Raw genomic sequence first — 17,061 nt, forward strand, 5'->3', positions numbered from 1 at the left:
CCTCCTCTCTGGGTCACTGCAGCCATCGTGTGTGTCCATGGTCACCTGGTCTTCCCTGAGGATGTTCCTTATGCAGCACTACTTGACGAGACTGTATTGGACGGGTGCTGTGCTCAGAGCTGGGGATGCTGTGGGCGGCAGACAGACGTGGTCCTGCTCTCTGATGCTTACAGTCTGGCCTGGGGGATTGGATAGTCAATCACACAAAATGACAACTAGACAAGTACTCTGGACCTCAAGGCCATCCCTTGAGGGGTTTCTTCTGGGAATCAGAGTGGGCTTCACAGAGGAGGTGACAAGGTCTGTGCTGAGTCTGAAGGATAGGGAGAAGTTGCCTGGTCCTGAGGCAGAGAAGAGAGCTCTAGGCAAAAGAGACTGCATGTGGCCAGGGGAAGGCAGGGCTGTGGCTGCTGGGAGGATGAGCTCTTGTTGACGAAGAGGGAGCCCCAGCTAGGCCCTTTCACGCTGCACCTTGGTTTCTCCCTGCAGGACTGGCAGGTGTGTTCACGGTTCTGATCCCCTCCTCTTGCCCTCACCCAGCTCAGGACTTTTCATTTTGTGTCATAGCTAGTGAGGCTGCTGGCTTCTGGCTGAGTCTAATGCTAAGCGACATCCTCAGGAGATAGAGAAAAATGGACAGAAATGTTTCTAGTCCCAGGAGTGAGGCACCTCCCAGCAGACAAGCCTTGCTGATGTCATTGACTACTCTTTGGAGATGATGAATGAGAACCTGCTTGCCACAACGCCCTCATCCAAAAGATGAGACAACTGAGGCCACCACCAAAGAAGCCACCATGAAATGATGATACACTCCAAGCCAGTCCCTCCCCAGAGGTGTCTCATATCCTAATAGTTAAGAGCATGAACTTGGAGCCAAGGTTTAGCTCTCAGTTCTGTCACTTACCAGAAGTGCAATCTTGCACAAATTGCTCAACCTCTCCAAGCCTCAATTTCCTCATCTGTGAGATGGGGAGGATAATTTTCACCTCCTAGGGTTGTTGATTTATTTTAAGTGTACCTTTCACTCAGCCAACTGAGTTTTTCAAGTGTTCACCTGATTGTGCTCAGTTCCCCCGTTTAGGCTGTGAGCTCCCTAAAGGGAAGGACTCTGCCTGCCTTGTTCACAGTACGTCCTCAGTAACTAACACTGCCTAGTGCAAGGCAGGTGGAGAGGAAGTATTTGTGATAACGGTAATGGAAAGCCCTCAACACAGTGCTTGGTACATGGAGAACCACCACCGACATAGGCAACCATCAGTAACCCTGTCTCAAAAAGCAAACAAAAAAACCCCAGGTATTTCGTGGTTTATATGAAATTCAAACTTAACTGGGCATCCTGTATTTTATCTAGCAACTCTACCATTTCCCCACACCCTCCCCTGCAGACTGGGTGAGCCATGACTTTGTCCCACTTGCTCCAAGCCTTCCAGAGCAGAAGACAGGAATTCTGAAGCCCTAGGAAAGGAGTCCTGACTCTGGGGACGAGGTCCTTGGGAGAGGACAGTGGGGCGAGTCCCTGGAGCAAGGGGGCTCCGAGGGGCCACCTTGAACAGAGGAGGTCCATTGTTTATGATGGGAAACTAGTTTTAGTTTGAAAAGGATCAAATAACCAGGAACTGAAAGAACCAAGATTCCTGGGGTGGCCCTGTGGTCAGGTGGCTCTCCTGGGGCCAAGCCCCCCAGCACGACATCCATGCAGGCCCAGGCACCCAGAGCCCCTCGGAGCCCCCTTGCTCCAGGGACTTGCCCCACTGTCCTCTCCCAAGGACCTCGTCCCCAGAGTCAGGACTCCTTTCCTAGGACTTCAGAATTCCTGTCTTCTGCTCTGGAAGGCTTGGAGCAAGTGGGACAAAGTCATGGCTCACCCAGTCTGCAAGGGGAGGGTGTGGGGAAATGGTAGAGTTGCTAGATAAAATACAGGATGCCCAGTTAAGTTTGAATTTCATATAAACCACGAAATACCTGGGGTCTTTTTGTTTGCTTTTTGAGACAGGGTCTCGCTGTGCTGTCCATGGTGCAGTACAGTGGCTATTCATAGGCACAATAACCCTAGTGCACTGCAGCCTCCAACTCCTGGACGCAAGTGATCCTCCCACATAGCTGGGATTACAGGCATGCGCCACCACACCCAGCTACGAAATAACTTTTTAGTAAAACTGCATCCCAAATAGTACACAGGATGTAGTGATCCTTTAAAAAAAAGAAGTATTTGTTGCTTATCTGAAATTGAAATTTAACTGGCTGTTCCTGTATTTTAATTTGCTAGATCTGCCCTACAGAGTGGGAGAGCTGGGTTTATAACCCAGGCTTGCCTGACCTGTGTGGACCTTTCTCGGGTCCTGCAAAATTAGGATGGCAACATTAGGAACTCCCTGGGGATGTCAAAGGAATTAGGAGAGGCTGAGTAAAAAGGGCTTTGTGAGCCCTCAGCTACTACATAGACATTAATAAGGGCAGGAATTGTGTTTGCCTGGATCACAGCTGAACCCAGTGCCTAGACCTGTAGCTGACAGAGCCCTGCGCTTGCGCACTCCACCCAAGGGGCTTGTCCGTCCAGCCCTCCCCCGCCCCGCGCCCGGGGGCGCGGTATGCGCATGCGCCGGCCCCGTCAGAAAGCGCGGGAAAGCGCGCGCAGCCCTGCTTGGGAGCGCAGGGTGGGACGCACCGCGCGGCCTCTGGAGCTTTTTGCTGCCTCCGACGTCATGGCGTTTGCACCTATGGGGCCGGAGGCCTCGTTCTTCGAGGTTTTGGACCGGCACAGGGCTTCCCTGCTGGCCGAGCTGAGGCGAGCTGGCGGGGAGCCCTCCGGTGGGGGGACCCGCCTGGCTTCTAGGTACAAGAGCTCCGGCCAAGGCTGAGGAAGCCGGGGAGGGGCCATGGCCGGCGGCGCGAGGCAGCTGCTCTTTGGAGGAATGCGGGGCGCCCCTCGTCGCCCGGGGGCCTCGCTGGTGTAGGGGCCGGAGGAGGGGCCGGTGGCGGGCAGCCCGAGAAAGCCCTTCCTTAGTTCTCCCCCGGCACCTTCCTGGTGACAGGGGCCTCCGTGTCTCCTAGAATGTTCTTCTAGAATGTTCCACGAGCATCCCTGTATCTGGGTTTGAAGGTTTCCTAAGATCCTTACAGGTCAGGGAGTTTGGGCTTCAGTTTGGCTTTGTATTTTAATTTTTTTCAGATAAAATTTTAATTTAAAAAGCTTTCAGGATTTTCTTTGACAAGGGAGGAGCGCGAGAGCCTGAAGGCCGTGAGCCTGGGCCAGCAGCGGTTCGCTCAGAGTGCGCGAGACGTCGGCGCGTTTTAAAGGGTTCATAATGAGACGTTTTTCTTGACTTGGAAGTGAATGTATATATTTTAAATGATTTATTTAAAATCAATTACAGAAATTCTCCAGCTGCCCAGGTTGGAATTACCTACAGAAAACATGATTCCGGCCGCTTTTACTCAAAATGCTCCGCTGTTTTGCCGCCTTGAGCTGCTTGTCTGGTTTATCGGCAAAGTTTTTCCAGCCTAAATGAATTTCTTGTATTTTGAAGCGCAACGACTGAAACATCCGGAAAACGCAAGAGCAAACACGTTTTTACAAAAGGACTTGGTTGAGAGAGAACTTACAGGGCGAGGGAGGGCGAGGCTCGTCTGACCAGGGGCCTAAACCCTGTTTTGTTCAAACTGGGAAAAACACATGAGATATTTGGGTCAGTTTTTGCCCTCAGTATTAGAAAGTATTAAATGTTTTAAAGTCCATTTTTGGATGACATAAGTTTTCAGTAAAAGCTCAGCAGTTTCTGTGGAAGTTAAAGCCCTCAACACTTTGCCCATTTTCTGGATTTGATCTGATTTCTCTTCCTAGACAATATGCTAATGGTATTTATAACAGAACATTTTTTGAAGCTGATGGCTGGTGAAATTAAAAGTCAGCTGACAGAAAACTGGGCTCAGTCTTCGTATTTTGCCGTAGAGTGGTGCAGTAGTTGCCAAGTCATCTATTTGGTGCAGAACTCATGATTTATTCTTTTTATGGTAGTGATTAAACTTTTTCCTTTTTGTATCACTAAATTTCGACAGGGCTGATTTTAAGGCACGAGATCAACTAGGGTAAAGTGCTATGAGAAGTGGTGTTTCTTTTTGAAATATTTTTGCATTCCACTTTTGGGAAATACTCAAACGATTATATTGTTTTCAATTAAAACATTTATAAGTAGTATCTCAAGCCAACAAGTATGTATTTAAGTACAGCTAGAGTAAAGTAGGTTAATATGAAGAGTAGATAAAAATACAGTACATCTACTTCAGGGGTGGAGCATATCATCTAGTCCAGGGGTGGAGAACCTGCAGCCTTAAGGCCACAGGTGGCCTTCTAGGTGCTTAAGTGCAGCCTTTTGACTGAATCCAAATTTTACGGAACAAATTTAAAAGCTGCACTTAAGGACTTGGAAGGCCACGTGTGGCTTTAAGGCCGAAGGTTCCCCACCCCTGATCTAGTCATTAAGGTAAAAGGGAGATCTTAATTCAATTGGTAATTGTTTGAGAAATAAAATTATTAATACATGCATCTCAGAGCAGAGGAGAGGAAAAAGAAAAAAATTACAAGTAAATGAAATTTCTTTTTAAGTAACCACCGTAAATGCAGTTGTTTTATTGCAGTACTGATGTCAAAATTCAGTGGGAGAGATCACTGTTGATGTGGGTTACCTACTCTTAAAAAACAACCAATGGAACAAAAAGTGATTTTAGTATCATCTGGGGAAATCTTATATACTATAAAGTCATAATTTATTATTAAGATTGAATCATAGTGTGTTTATTGTTTTAGTTCTGAGGTTCTTGCATCTATAGAAAATACTATCCAAGACATAATTACAAGCTTGGCCAGAAATGAAGCACCTGCATTCACAATAGACGACAGATCAAGCTGGGAAAATATAAAGTGGGCATTTTGCATTTTTATTTTTAAATACATTATCTATGTCATTATTTGAATTTAGAGTTCTAGTCATATTTCATTCTTTTTATTGCCTTTACCCTGCCAAAAAAGGATTTAGGAAGTTACAAAATACATGCTATACAGAATATGTAAACTAGAAGTCGGTGTGAAAGATAAGGCAAAGAAAAAACAATGCTAGCAACAAAAAATTGTAGCTTCAAAAGAGGTTACAATTCAAAATGCATGTGATAAAGTCTTATAATCTTGCTGAAAATAGATACCAAGCTTCAATCTGAGCTTTCTAGCACTTAGAGGGGGAGATAGGATGGGTGCAATTCTCATCTATACTGCAAAAGCAAACACTTTCTCAGGGGAAGTATTTAATGTAACTAATCCTGATACCCAGACGGAAATAAAAGTATCCTGAACATCAAGCACGTTTACAAGGCTCTTTTTCCTGGAAGATTTTCTACCTCTGCTAAGTCATTTGTCCAGAAGGGGCAAAATCAACAAACAGCTTTATCAAAAGTTCTTGAACGTAGTTATGTAGTTTTTTGTTTTTTTTTTAGCTTGTAAAATCTTCTCTGCTGAATAATGAAAAACACTGCACAATGGTCTCATATTTTGTAAGAGTTGCAGAAACAAAATAAAAGGAATTTTGAGGCTCCTTAGTCACTATTATTTTGTGATCAATGTAATTAATATTAACTGTATACTTTGACTCATACTTTGCATCATATTTGGAAAGATGGATTTCATCTAGCTTCTAAGCAGCTGACACCTGACATCCTTGCCCGATGTCTTCTGCCACCTTTTGGAGAGGCTAGGTAGTTCAATTTAACAACCTAATATAAATTGTTATTTTATGTAATGTAACTCTGCAGGCAAATCAAAAATAAAATATTTCAAAACTTACTGTTAAATGAGTAAATTTTAAAAATGAGTAAAATGCTAAAGATTGTGAAATATTTGAGAACATTTTACATAGACTAAAAATATCTTCCCAGGAAAGAAGTACACCTATACACACACACACACACACACACACACACACACACACACACACTCCCTAATCAAAGATATTTAACTCATTTATTTTAAATACTTTATCTTAGTGCCTCTGTATGTCACAAACCTAATTACCTAGTTACCATCTGGAATGATCTAAGCTTACAAACCAGGTGACCCTAAAGCTTTTATGCTTACATTCAGAAGAAATGTGGGATTTAAATGATGTGCAGAAGACCTAGGTGTATATTGTCAGACAAGTGAAGTCATATCCACTTTATTCTCTTGCTTTAAACAAAATCACAGGTTTGAAGATTCTGTGGGTCTTCAGATGGTATCTCATTGTACCACAAGAAAAATCAAAAGTGATTCACCAAAGTCAGTTCAAAAATTTGGTAAATTAATCTTTTTTAGCTTTTAGTCATAAAGAATAAATATATTTGGTTATCTTCTAGATTTTATTTGTTTGTAGTTAAACAATTTTACTTGTTCTTCAGTAGATCACCCTTGTACTTGAAATAAAAGTCTAGAATTTTTCATTGTCAATAACCATGGAAGTAGATTATCATTTCAAAATAAATGTATTTTTCAAGGTATGTGATTCAGTGGAAAATTATCCTCTCAGTTTTGCTGTCCATAGAGCAACTAACTTTATCTGATTCTTCAGGCAATTATTCTGTACTTAACCCTTCTATCTTGGAAAGATAATTTTTTAAATATTATGGAAAGCAACTGAAAGTAAGTTAAAATCCTAGATAGCAGTGTCTTCTGAGTTAGTAGGAGAAATGATGAGTAACTTGTTTTCTGCATCTTATTTTCCAGCTCTAATTCTGAAAATATTGTCAATGATTTATAAATTAGTACAGAGCAACACTTATGCAACCAAAAGGTAAATATATTGTTCTGGTAAATTACTCTTTTTTTTTTGTTCTCTTTTTTTTATTTTTTATTGTTTTATTTTTTATTTTTTTAAGACAGAGTCTTGCTCTGTTGCCCAGATTAGAGTGCCATGGCGTCAGCCTAGCTTACAGCAACCTCAAACTCCTGGGCTCAAGCAATCCTCCTGCCTCAGCCTCCCAAGTAGCTGGGACTACAGGCATGCGCCACCATGCCCGGCTCATTTTTTCTATATATATTTTTAGTTGTCCAGCTAATTTCTTTCTATTTTTAGTAGAGATGGGGTCTCGTTCTTGCTCAGGCTGGTCTCAAACTCCTGAACTCAAGCAGTCCTCCCACCTCGGCCTTTCAAAGTGCTAGGATTACAGGCATGAGCCACTGCACCTGGCTGTAAATTACTCTTTAAAATGTAATATGAGATTTAGTTGGATTAACTATTACTATATGCTTTGAAAAGTTATGTAAGCCTAAACTATGGGCAATACATTACTTTTTTTATATGTTGTGTTTTCATTCAGTTAAAGCTTTCTTCAAATAGCACTCCAGTACTTGTCATATTTAAAGAGAATATGGTTAACTAAAAGTATATTTTTTAAATTTTCATAGAGACATATATTACACTGACAGCCAACTCTTTGGTAACCAGACTATTGTGGACAATATTGTCAGTGACATTTCTTGTATGTTAAAAGTGCCAAGGAGAAGTCTGCATATAGTAAGTAGTACTTGGTACAAAATATTTTATTTTAAAACAAAATGTATAAAATTATAATAAAAATAAATATAAACTTTGCCTTCTTTTGATATTATTTGATACTGTATTTTGTCTCACTATAAATTTAAATAATCTGTTCTCAATATATTCCTTTGGATGAATGGACCAGAACATATGAAAACTACCAAATACTTTTACAACCTAAATACCTTTACATATCTTCTCCTTCATCTCCGAAATTCGAATCTGATCTAATACACAAATAATTTAGCAGGTGAACACAAAGAGTGACTTATCAGCATAAAACATATTAGTGAAAAAAGTTTCCAGTATGTCTATTATTTTTTCTAGTTATCTACATCAAAAGGCTTAATTGCTGGCAATTTAAGATACATTGAGGAAGACGGCACCAAAGTGAACTGTACTGGTGGTGCAACAGTAAGCATCATTAATGTTTTCACACTTTACTCCCTTTCAGTTCCTTTGATTTTGAAATGTATTTTATTTCTTGTTTCTTTATGTAGTTCAGAGCTTAAGATTTTAAAATAAAACTGAAGACTAGGTGTATGCTTTACAGGGTTGTACATTACGTAGTTTCAAAATATGCTAATTGTCAAATGTCATATTGAAGTAAACATACACATTCCTTTTTAAAATGTACTATTATTTTCAGTAGAGTGTGGCTTGACCATTTTAGCATGGTTATTTAGTAATCTTCATGAAGGTTTGTAGTTCTGAAAGTAATACATTTAATACTAAACTATTTGGTGGGCTTTGGTAGTAGAGAGCCCACAGTCCTAAGCCAGTACTCCTGCTGGGAGAATTGCTGTGGGTCATGTGTCTGTTTTCTTATTGAGGGGTAAATCTGTTTCCTACTACTTTCTTACTGGGGAATAAGTCTCTAATGACTGGTATAGTCAAAGAAAAATGAAAACATTGTGAAAAGTTATAAAATGTGGGTATACTTGCATTTATTTGAAATAAAAACTGTCTCCTTTTAAAACTTAGGCTGTTGCTGTGCCTTCTAATATTCAAGGAATTCGGAGTATCCTTTAAGTGGGACAACTATTTAAACTTATGGAGTGTTCATTCATTCATTCCTTTGGCAAACCAAACCTTCATAATGCATAACAAACAAGTTAGACCCTATAGCAGTCACGAAGAACACAACATGGTCCCTTCTTTAGGACTCCTTTAGGAGCTCACTATCTAGTGGGAGAGACAGACACCTGAATATAGGTATGTTTATATTTTTGAATGTAAAAATGAAAATACTATATATATAGCTGCTTTTGAATTGATCTATATGGCACTGTAATTTAGTTGGTGATTAAATTGAAATGCTCTTGCCTTCAATTCATCAACCTTAACTTCACAGATTTAATTACAGATGCAAAATTTGTATTAATTGTAGAAAAAGATGCAACATTTCAGCGGCTCCTAGATGACAACTTTTGCAATAAAATGTCTCCATGCATCATGGTTACGGTATATTATCTACCTTTCCTACAATTCCAAAGCTAACGTACACCATGGTGGTTGGTTTTGTACAACATCCTGCTTTCAATATTTGCATCATTTGGATCATAGAACAGGAATTTCCAAGGTGTTTATTTAAACATCCTCAAATCTATCACCTCAAGATCATATTTCTAAAACCACACTCAAAATCTTTCTTCCTGAGTGTTCCTGTCACTTGTCCTATAGTTATCAATGGTCATACTGCAGTGAGGTCCACACATCAGAGTCATTTTGACTCATTCCTTACTTCCCACGGTCAACAAGTCCTTTTGAATTGGCCTTGGGACTGTCCTTTGTTTCAGTCCTTTCCCCGTAATCACTCCCCTTTCATCCTTACACCAAGACGACCCCCGATATTCTCCAGAGAGGCTGCCGACTCCAGTTATCTCTCACTCCACCTATTAATAATTGATAAGCTGCCACACTAATCCTCATCATTTCCTTCCTCTCCAATTCAAAAACTTTTGTTAGTGCCTGGTATTTCTACACTAAACTTTCCGGATGCCTCCTAGTTGTCATTTCCCAGAGGAAAACATTAAAATACACTACTGTTCACTAAGTGCTCATGATGAGCCAGGAACCCTGCTAAGCACTTCACATAATAAGAGTTCACACTTACTGATATTTATCACACACCAACTTCTGAAGACACTCAACAGCCTAGTGAGGTAGGTACTGTTGTCATCCCCACTTTAATAACAGGGTACTGGGATGCAGGTAAATGGTTCACCACAATCCTATGGCTGATCAAGTCCAAGACTGTGATTCAGAGAGTTGAGCTCCATGTTGCTATAATGTCGTAACTCTATGTGGCAGGCATATTTATCCTGATTTTATAGATAAATCCACAGCCTAAAGAGACTAAGCAATTTGCCCAAGATCACACCACTAATGATGGGCAGAGAGGAAATTCAAACTCAGAGCTGTCTGATCCAAAGCCCATTCTTTTTTTTTTTATTTCAGGATATTATGGGGATACAAATGTTTAGATTACACATATTGCCTTTGCCCCACAAGTCAGAGCAACAAGCATGTCCATCCCCCAGACAGTGCACACCACACCCATTAGGTGTGAATATCCCCTTCCCCACCTCCCCCTTCACCTGCCCAACACCTGATGAATGTTACTACTATATGTGCACATAAGTGTTCATCAATTAATACCAATTTGATGGTGAGTCCATGTGGTGCTTGTTTTTCCGTTCTTGTGATACTTCACTTAGTAGAATGGGCTCCAGCTCTATCCAGGATAATACAAGAGATGCTAGTTCACCACTGGTTTCTGTGTCTGAGTAGAACTCCATGGTATACATATACCACATTTTATTAATCCACTCATGTATTGATGGGCACTTGGGTTGTTCCTTCATCTTTGCAATTGTGAATTGTGCTGCTATAAACATTCTAGTGCAGATGTCTTTTTTATAGAATGTCTTTTTTTTCCTTTGGTAGATGCCCAGTAATGGGATTGCTGGATCAAATGGTAGTTCTACTTTTAGCTCTTTGAGGTATCTCCATATTACTTTCCATAGAGGTTGTACTAGTTTGCAGTCCCACCAGCAGTGTAGGAGTGTTCCTATCTCTCCGCATCCACACCAACCAAAGCCCATTCTTAATTTCTATGTGTACTCTGTTTTCCTCCTCTGCTCCATGTGTCACTTGGTTTGCTGCTTTTCTCTTAACATCATTGTAATACTTTAAATTACCTTCCTCCGTAATTATTGTTTTAATGAATTCATTATTCCACCATTTAGAATTTATTAAAGCCTAAATTTAAGCAGGTAGTCTTCTAAGTGTGTTATGATTATTAAGTAATTTAATTTCTATAATAACCTTATAGGGGGTTACAGAGCCCCAAACCACGGAGTAGTTTCCTTACTCATTTAAGTTCCTGCCACTAAGAAGTGGCAGAGCCGAGATGCCGGCCCAGGCTGTCAGGCCTTGCAGCTGGTGCATATCACCACTGTGCTATGCCACCTCTCTATGTTCCTGTTAGATATTTTGGCTATTTATATTAGTTTTTGTCATTTTAAGTAACTCTGTAGTGAGCATCTTTAAGTATGTAAAATTTTTATTATTTCTGTTTCTGCTGAAATATTTCCTTAGGCTCATTTTATAGGACTGGGATAATTCCCAGTCCTTCACCTTGTTGTATATATTATACATTTTTCACAGTCAACACCATAGTCTTTCACCACTTGAAATTCAAGGTAGGGGGATGTATCTTTTAAATTTTTAATAAAATAAGGATGTAGTTGTATTCATTTCATTCTACTGGAATTAAAATGCCTAATTTTCATCTTGCTTTTAGGGAAAGGGAGTTCCTGATCTGAACACAAGACTTCTGGTCAAGAAGCTCTGGGATACGTTCCACACCCCAGTGTTTACTCTCGTAGATGCTGATCCACACGGTGTTTATCACTGGGTTATTCAGAACAATAGTATTTGCAGTTGTGCCTTCAATTCTCAGAACACTTTCATAAAAACATTTGAAAAGAAAATGTTGAGATTAAAATTAGGACTATAATCATTTGAGGCAATTTATAGTGGTTTTTTTTTTGCCGTATTAAACTGAGAACCAGTTTAATACTGCAAATGTCCACAAAATTAAAATTGCATATGTTAGATAAAATCTGAGAGTATAGATTATCTAACTTGTAATATACAGTAAGATGAATTTTATAATTAACTTTCTTTTAACAGGCATAGAAATAATGTGCATCTATAAGTATGGATCGATGGTAAGCATAGAAAAGTAGTTTTCCTTTTTCCAATATTTAGATATTTTATATTCATTGGGGGTGATTTCTGCATTTACTTATCACCACCAAGTAGGCTGAGAATTCCCCAAAGGTACCAGAGAGCCTAGTATCCTATTCCAGGACCAATCTGTGTTTCAGTGGCTGTGATTCCAGCTTCCAGCATGACCAGTGCAACCACAGATGGCAGTGGGAGTAGCTGTGGGCAAGAGGCTATTTATTATCCTGCACTCTCCTAGCCTATTGAAGTAACAACAACACTGATTGCCAAATATACTCTAAATATTTTTTTTTACTCTAAATATTATATATAGCCTTGAATTCTGACTTTACCAGTCCCTTTTCTCCCACCATAGGGAGAAATGAAAACACCAAATTCCACTAGGGTCTGCAATTACCATGTATCAGTAGTTTTCAAAGCGTGGCCCTGGGTCAGCAGTGTCAGCATCACCTGGAGACTGGTTAGAAATGCAAATCTCAGTCCCCATCCAGACCTACTAAACCAGCATCACTAGGGGGGCTCCAGGTGATTCTGATGCATGGTGAATGTCATAGCAGATAGAAAGGATAGTGGAGCAGGTGTAAGATATGGAATCACAAAACATAATAAATGCAGGTTGAAGAGGTTAATTTTTAGTTTTGCTTTATAGAAAATTAATAGAAAAATACAGAGAAGTTTTAACACCTTCACTAAAACCCAGGTCCTAGTTTATTGTAGCTCCCAGTGATTTTCTTACTTCTGTGGGCTTTGGGCATGTGAAGCCAGCTTTAGATTTTTTGTTTTTGTTTTGTTTTATTTGGAGACAGGGTCTCACTCTCTCACCTGGGCTGGAATGCAGTGGTGTGTCATCACAGATCACTGCAGCTTCAAACTCCTGGTTCAAGTGGTCCTGCCTCAGCCTCCCGAGTACCTTGGGACTACAGGCACATGCCACCATGCCCAGCTAATTTTTAAATTTTTTGTAGAGATGGGGTCTCACTCTTGCTCAGAACTCCTGGCCTCAAGCAATCCTCCCACCTCAGCCTCCAAGAGTGCTAGGATGATAGGCATAAGCCACCATGCCTGGCCCTGTTGTTCTTTAATAAATAGAATATTTGACTGCAAAAACAAGTATGCTAGCTTTCAGCAATTTAGCCTCACTTAATATACTTTTGTTCTTTATTTTAGTCCATGTCTTTTGAAGCTCATAATCTCACAGTTCCAGCTATTAGATGGCTTGGTCTCCTCCCTTCTGATCTTAAAAGGTTAGATGGTATAACAGAACTAGAATATTTAAAGTGATGATTCATTGTTACTGTAAGGTTTTTGGAGTGGCCGACACCAGAGAGAGAAAGGCAAGCAGAGTTGAAAGGAATAAGTAAAGAGGCTTTATTGGGGTGCTCCCTGGTGGGGGGTAACGAGTCCCAAGAGAGGGACCCAGGCGAGCTTCCTGGTCTCACGGAGTGGGACCAGAGAAGTTGCCCCGCTCAGAAGTCTGGGTGGGCTTATATAGGTTTTTAGGGCTGGGGGATGCGAGTTTCTCAGGAGGGAAGGTTTCAGCGGGAAGAGTGAGGAATTTCTTTGTTTCAGCTTTAGCGCAGGTATTGAGGAATAGGAGGGGCTTCTTTTTTCATTAGGGAAGGGAGGGGTACCTGCCACCAGCCTTACAGTTACATGTAACAATGAGCCTAAAAAGTCAATACAAGGGAAAGCTCTTAATGTTTTTTATTTATATTGTTCACTATGACTCAGGATTATATAATTATGAATTAAATCCATTAATGTTTCTGTTTCAACTACTAAAATACTTAACACATGAATTTGGTTAATTGTACTTTCAGCTAGCTAAAAAATGTTCTTGTTTTCCTCTTATGGTTAAAACATTTTATAAATTTTTTATACTTAAAAAGCATAGTCTTTTTACTATTTTAATTGAATCCAATTAAATTGTAACATCGACAACATCATTTGCCATATGAATCAATTTTATTATACATTTTAAATTTTAACTTCAAAAATATCATTTTAAGATCATTAAAGTTTAGGAACCTCAAATTTGACAAGTCTATTATTGATATATATGTTCATTATAGAAAAAATATCATTCAGTAACAAGATAAAAATCGTCTACAGATGAGCAGCTTTACTTTTGTAGCTGTTTTGTGCATGGCCATAACTTCTTCACAAAAATGCAATCATACTCTACTGTTGCTTTGTAATCCTCTTCTTTTTACACAACACAATGTGATCACTTTTCCATGTCAATAAATATTCCTCCTTTCAATGTCTTCTATTACTGAGTTAAGATTCTGGATATGCCAGTGTTTATTCAGCCAATCCCTCATAGCCAGACATTTAGGTGGTTTCCAAACCTCTGCTCTGATAGATAGTTACAAGATTGGCCCTCTTGTAAGTAAATCTCTAAGAGCATCTTTAATTAGTCCCTTAGGCTGAATTCCCAGAAGAACTGGTGGGTCAAAGCCTGCAAGGCTTTGACTGCCCTCTGGGTAGGTTAATTATTTTGCATTTCCTGGAGAGTAAGAGTTCACCTGTCCCTCAGCATAGGGCATTAATACTTATTTTAAATCTGTGCTAACGTGATATTTTAAAATGTCTTCTTATTGTTTTAATTGGCCAGTAAGAATGACTTCATCATGTTTATTGAATTTCTTTAAGCAGTGAGCAATTCTTGATAACAGGTGCTTGTTTCCTAAATATGGTATGTGAACAGGTTTGGGGGGATCAGCTACTTGTTACAAAATGAGGGCACAAGAGGAAACATCTCATTTTTGACTTTTGAGTATTTATACTCCCATGAATTAAAGTTTTGTTCAATTTAGTGTATGTACCATGGTCAAAATCCCTTGGGGGTGATCTATTTGTTTGAAGACCATTTTAAACACAAATTCAGAATAAATGATCTGATAATTATTAAGGTGGACGGCCTGGAGAAACTCTAGCTGCATCTCATAAATTCCATCAGTGCTCTCAAAATCCATTCCAAATAAATATACTACCAAAGGAAAAACAGTGTAGTAGCTACACAAGCCTGATTTCAAGGCAAATCCTCTAGGCCTCCCTTTCAATCAAATTGTCACCCCTATTCGGGAGCTGCCCCTGGCAAATGGTCATAATTATGGGGACATCGAAAAGACTATTTGAAACTGGAACTCTTCTTGGGAATCTAGGATTTGTGACTTCAAAAAGTAGCATGTACAATAAATCCTGGACCTCTCATGTTCTATTTTTGAAACACATATCACAGTAAAGTTATATACTACTTTTTTCAAATTTAAAACTAGATAGGTATGTGTGAGAGTTTGAGAGAGAGAGAGAGAGAGAGAGAGAGAGAGAGAGTGTAAAGAGATAGACTAACTTCCATGGCCCAGAATCTTTAATGAATTACAAATAATTAAGTACTCAGTGTTATCTAAAGTCCGTCAATCTCAGTTGCTGGCCATGTGTATTGGAGCTCACTGCTCAAACCATACAAAGCTCTGGGAGGCTTAACTGCACCGCCATTGAGCAGCCTTGGTGTCGACACACATGACGTTAGTGCTATTGGCCTTTGCTTAATAACTAACATCTGCCTTCCTGTCATCATTATCACGAATGTGACCTGAATAAAAACAAAGACTTAGAACAGAATCTTATGTTCTGTGGAAACACAACTTCCACTTGAAACTTTCTGGTCTAGGACATGACAGTTCCCCAAATGCTGGATTTAAGAGGTAGACCTGTACTAATTTTATCTGTTATTTCTGAGTTTCTTGAAATAGTACAATAGATACAGGCAAAATATATGTGATATTCATGTTATAGGAACACTTTGTTTTTACTGATTTTTTTCCTCTATTTTCTACAGGTTAAATATACCTAAAGATAGTTTGATTCCACTAACAAAACGGGACCACATGAAACTTGACAGTATCCTGAAGAGACCTTATGTTACCTGCCAACCATTTTGGAGAAAAGAAGTATAAGATGTTTTGTTTTAAAATTCAAGTGTTGAATATTTGTCTTTCATTTATTCACATAGTATTTTGAAAATATCCTTCTTGAAATTTTATATAACCAAAAACTAACATTAGTGTTGTTTGGCAGTAAATAGTTGTTGAAATTCAATCATATGAATGTTAATAGATGATATCAAATGAATGGAGCTGGTCTGTTTTTACGCTCTTCATAGTTAGATACCTATTGTCAATGGCTGTATTACAGTTTTGGGGATTATAAAGAAGAAGAAGAAGAAAAAGAACTCATTACAAAGATCTCAGACCTTTCCTAGTTATTGAAGGCATCCATACTGCGTATTCTCAAGCCTGATATTTTTAGCTGTAGCAGCTCTAGAATATTCCAGGTGACCCTAAAGGCTATTTATTGCCTGCGGTTTTAGAGAATAAAACAAGTGTAGATTTACTAGTTTGTTGAAATGATAGAACTGCAGCAAAGAACTTGGTATGACTATATTTTACTTTTATTGACAGATGGAAATAATGGCAGATTCTAAAATGAAGGCAGAAATTCAAGCTTTGACCTTCCTATCATCAGATTATCTTTCCAGAGTATACTTACCTAACAAATTAAGATTTGGAGGGTGGATATAAAAATAAATCAGAAGAATTTGTGACTGCCAGAGGCTTTTCCTTAGTTTTGTTTTAGTTGGTAAATACTGTTGCGGAAAGAACATATATTCTTAACTCTGTAAAAGTAAAATAATTTTTCATTAATTAAATTTTTTTCAAAACAAATGCTATGCTCCAATTTTCTTTAGAAAGCTTTATTTTATCCTCTGTAGATACTGATTTCTAGCCTAAGTTCTAAAGTAAATTATAAGAGGATATATGTTACTTTGACTTTTGAATTTTATTTGAAAAAATAATATTTTATACATGTCATGAAAGTCTACAAAAATATTTTATTTACCTTCTACAATATAACTAGTGTTAAAGCATGAAGAATCTTATTAGTAACAATAATAATCATCTAAATTTGAGATGTTGCTAATGAATTATAGTGTCCAGTATTTCCTTCTTATGTTTCCTTTGCCTTCAAAGTGTAGGGGATTTAGTGTAGGGAATTAACCCTACAAATTCATTTGTTAAATTAGTAAAATTTATTATGAATAAATACTTGGGTTGATGTAGTCTTCAGTGTTTTGTTTTATTTTGTATTGTGTGTACTTTTTATTGATAATATTACTTATTTGAAAAGGTTCTCCAAGGTCTTATGGGTTATCACTCAAATTCAAGCATTTGAATTCTTC

The 17,061-nt window shown here is 38.9% G+C and overlaps 1 protein-coding gene across 2 annotated transcripts; it reads left to right on the plus strand.

The window, feature by feature from the left end:
* The first annotated feature begins 2,586 nt into the window (after positions 1 to 2,586).
* Positions 2,587 to 16,941, plus strand: SPO11 (SPO11 initiator of meiotic double stranded breaks). 2 transcript variants are annotated; one of them, XM_045528252.1, is made up of 13 exons: positions 2,587 to 2,833; positions 4,805 to 4,918; positions 6,230 to 6,318; positions 6,746 to 6,812; positions 7,427 to 7,535; positions 7,887 to 7,973; positions 8,544 to 8,580; positions 8,914 to 9,023; positions 11,368 to 11,467; positions 11,760 to 11,797; positions 12,984 to 13,060; positions 15,661 to 15,772; positions 16,283 to 16,941. In XM_045528252.1, the coding sequence occupies exons 1-13, from the start codon at positions 2,589 to 2,591 to the stop codon at positions 16,400 to 16,402; spliced, it is 1,305 nt and encodes a 434-aa protein (XP_045384208.1). In that variant the 5' UTR covers positions 2,587 to 2,588; the 3' UTR covers positions 16,403 to 16,941. The 2 variants fall into 2 exon arrangements, with proteins under 2 accessions (XP_045384208.1, XP_045384209.1); XM_045528253.1 differs by lacking the exon at positions 4,805 to 4,918 and having other exon boundaries at positions 2,671 to 2,833.
* Positions 16,942 to 17,061: the final 120 nt, after the last annotated feature.

This window comes from Lemur catta, chromosome 17, assembly GCF_020740605.2.
Source record: "Lemur catta isolate mLemCat1 chromosome 17, mLemCat1.pri, whole genome shotgun sequence".
Lineage (NCBI taxonomy): Eukaryota > Metazoa > Chordata > Mammalia > Primates > Lemuridae > Lemur > Lemur catta.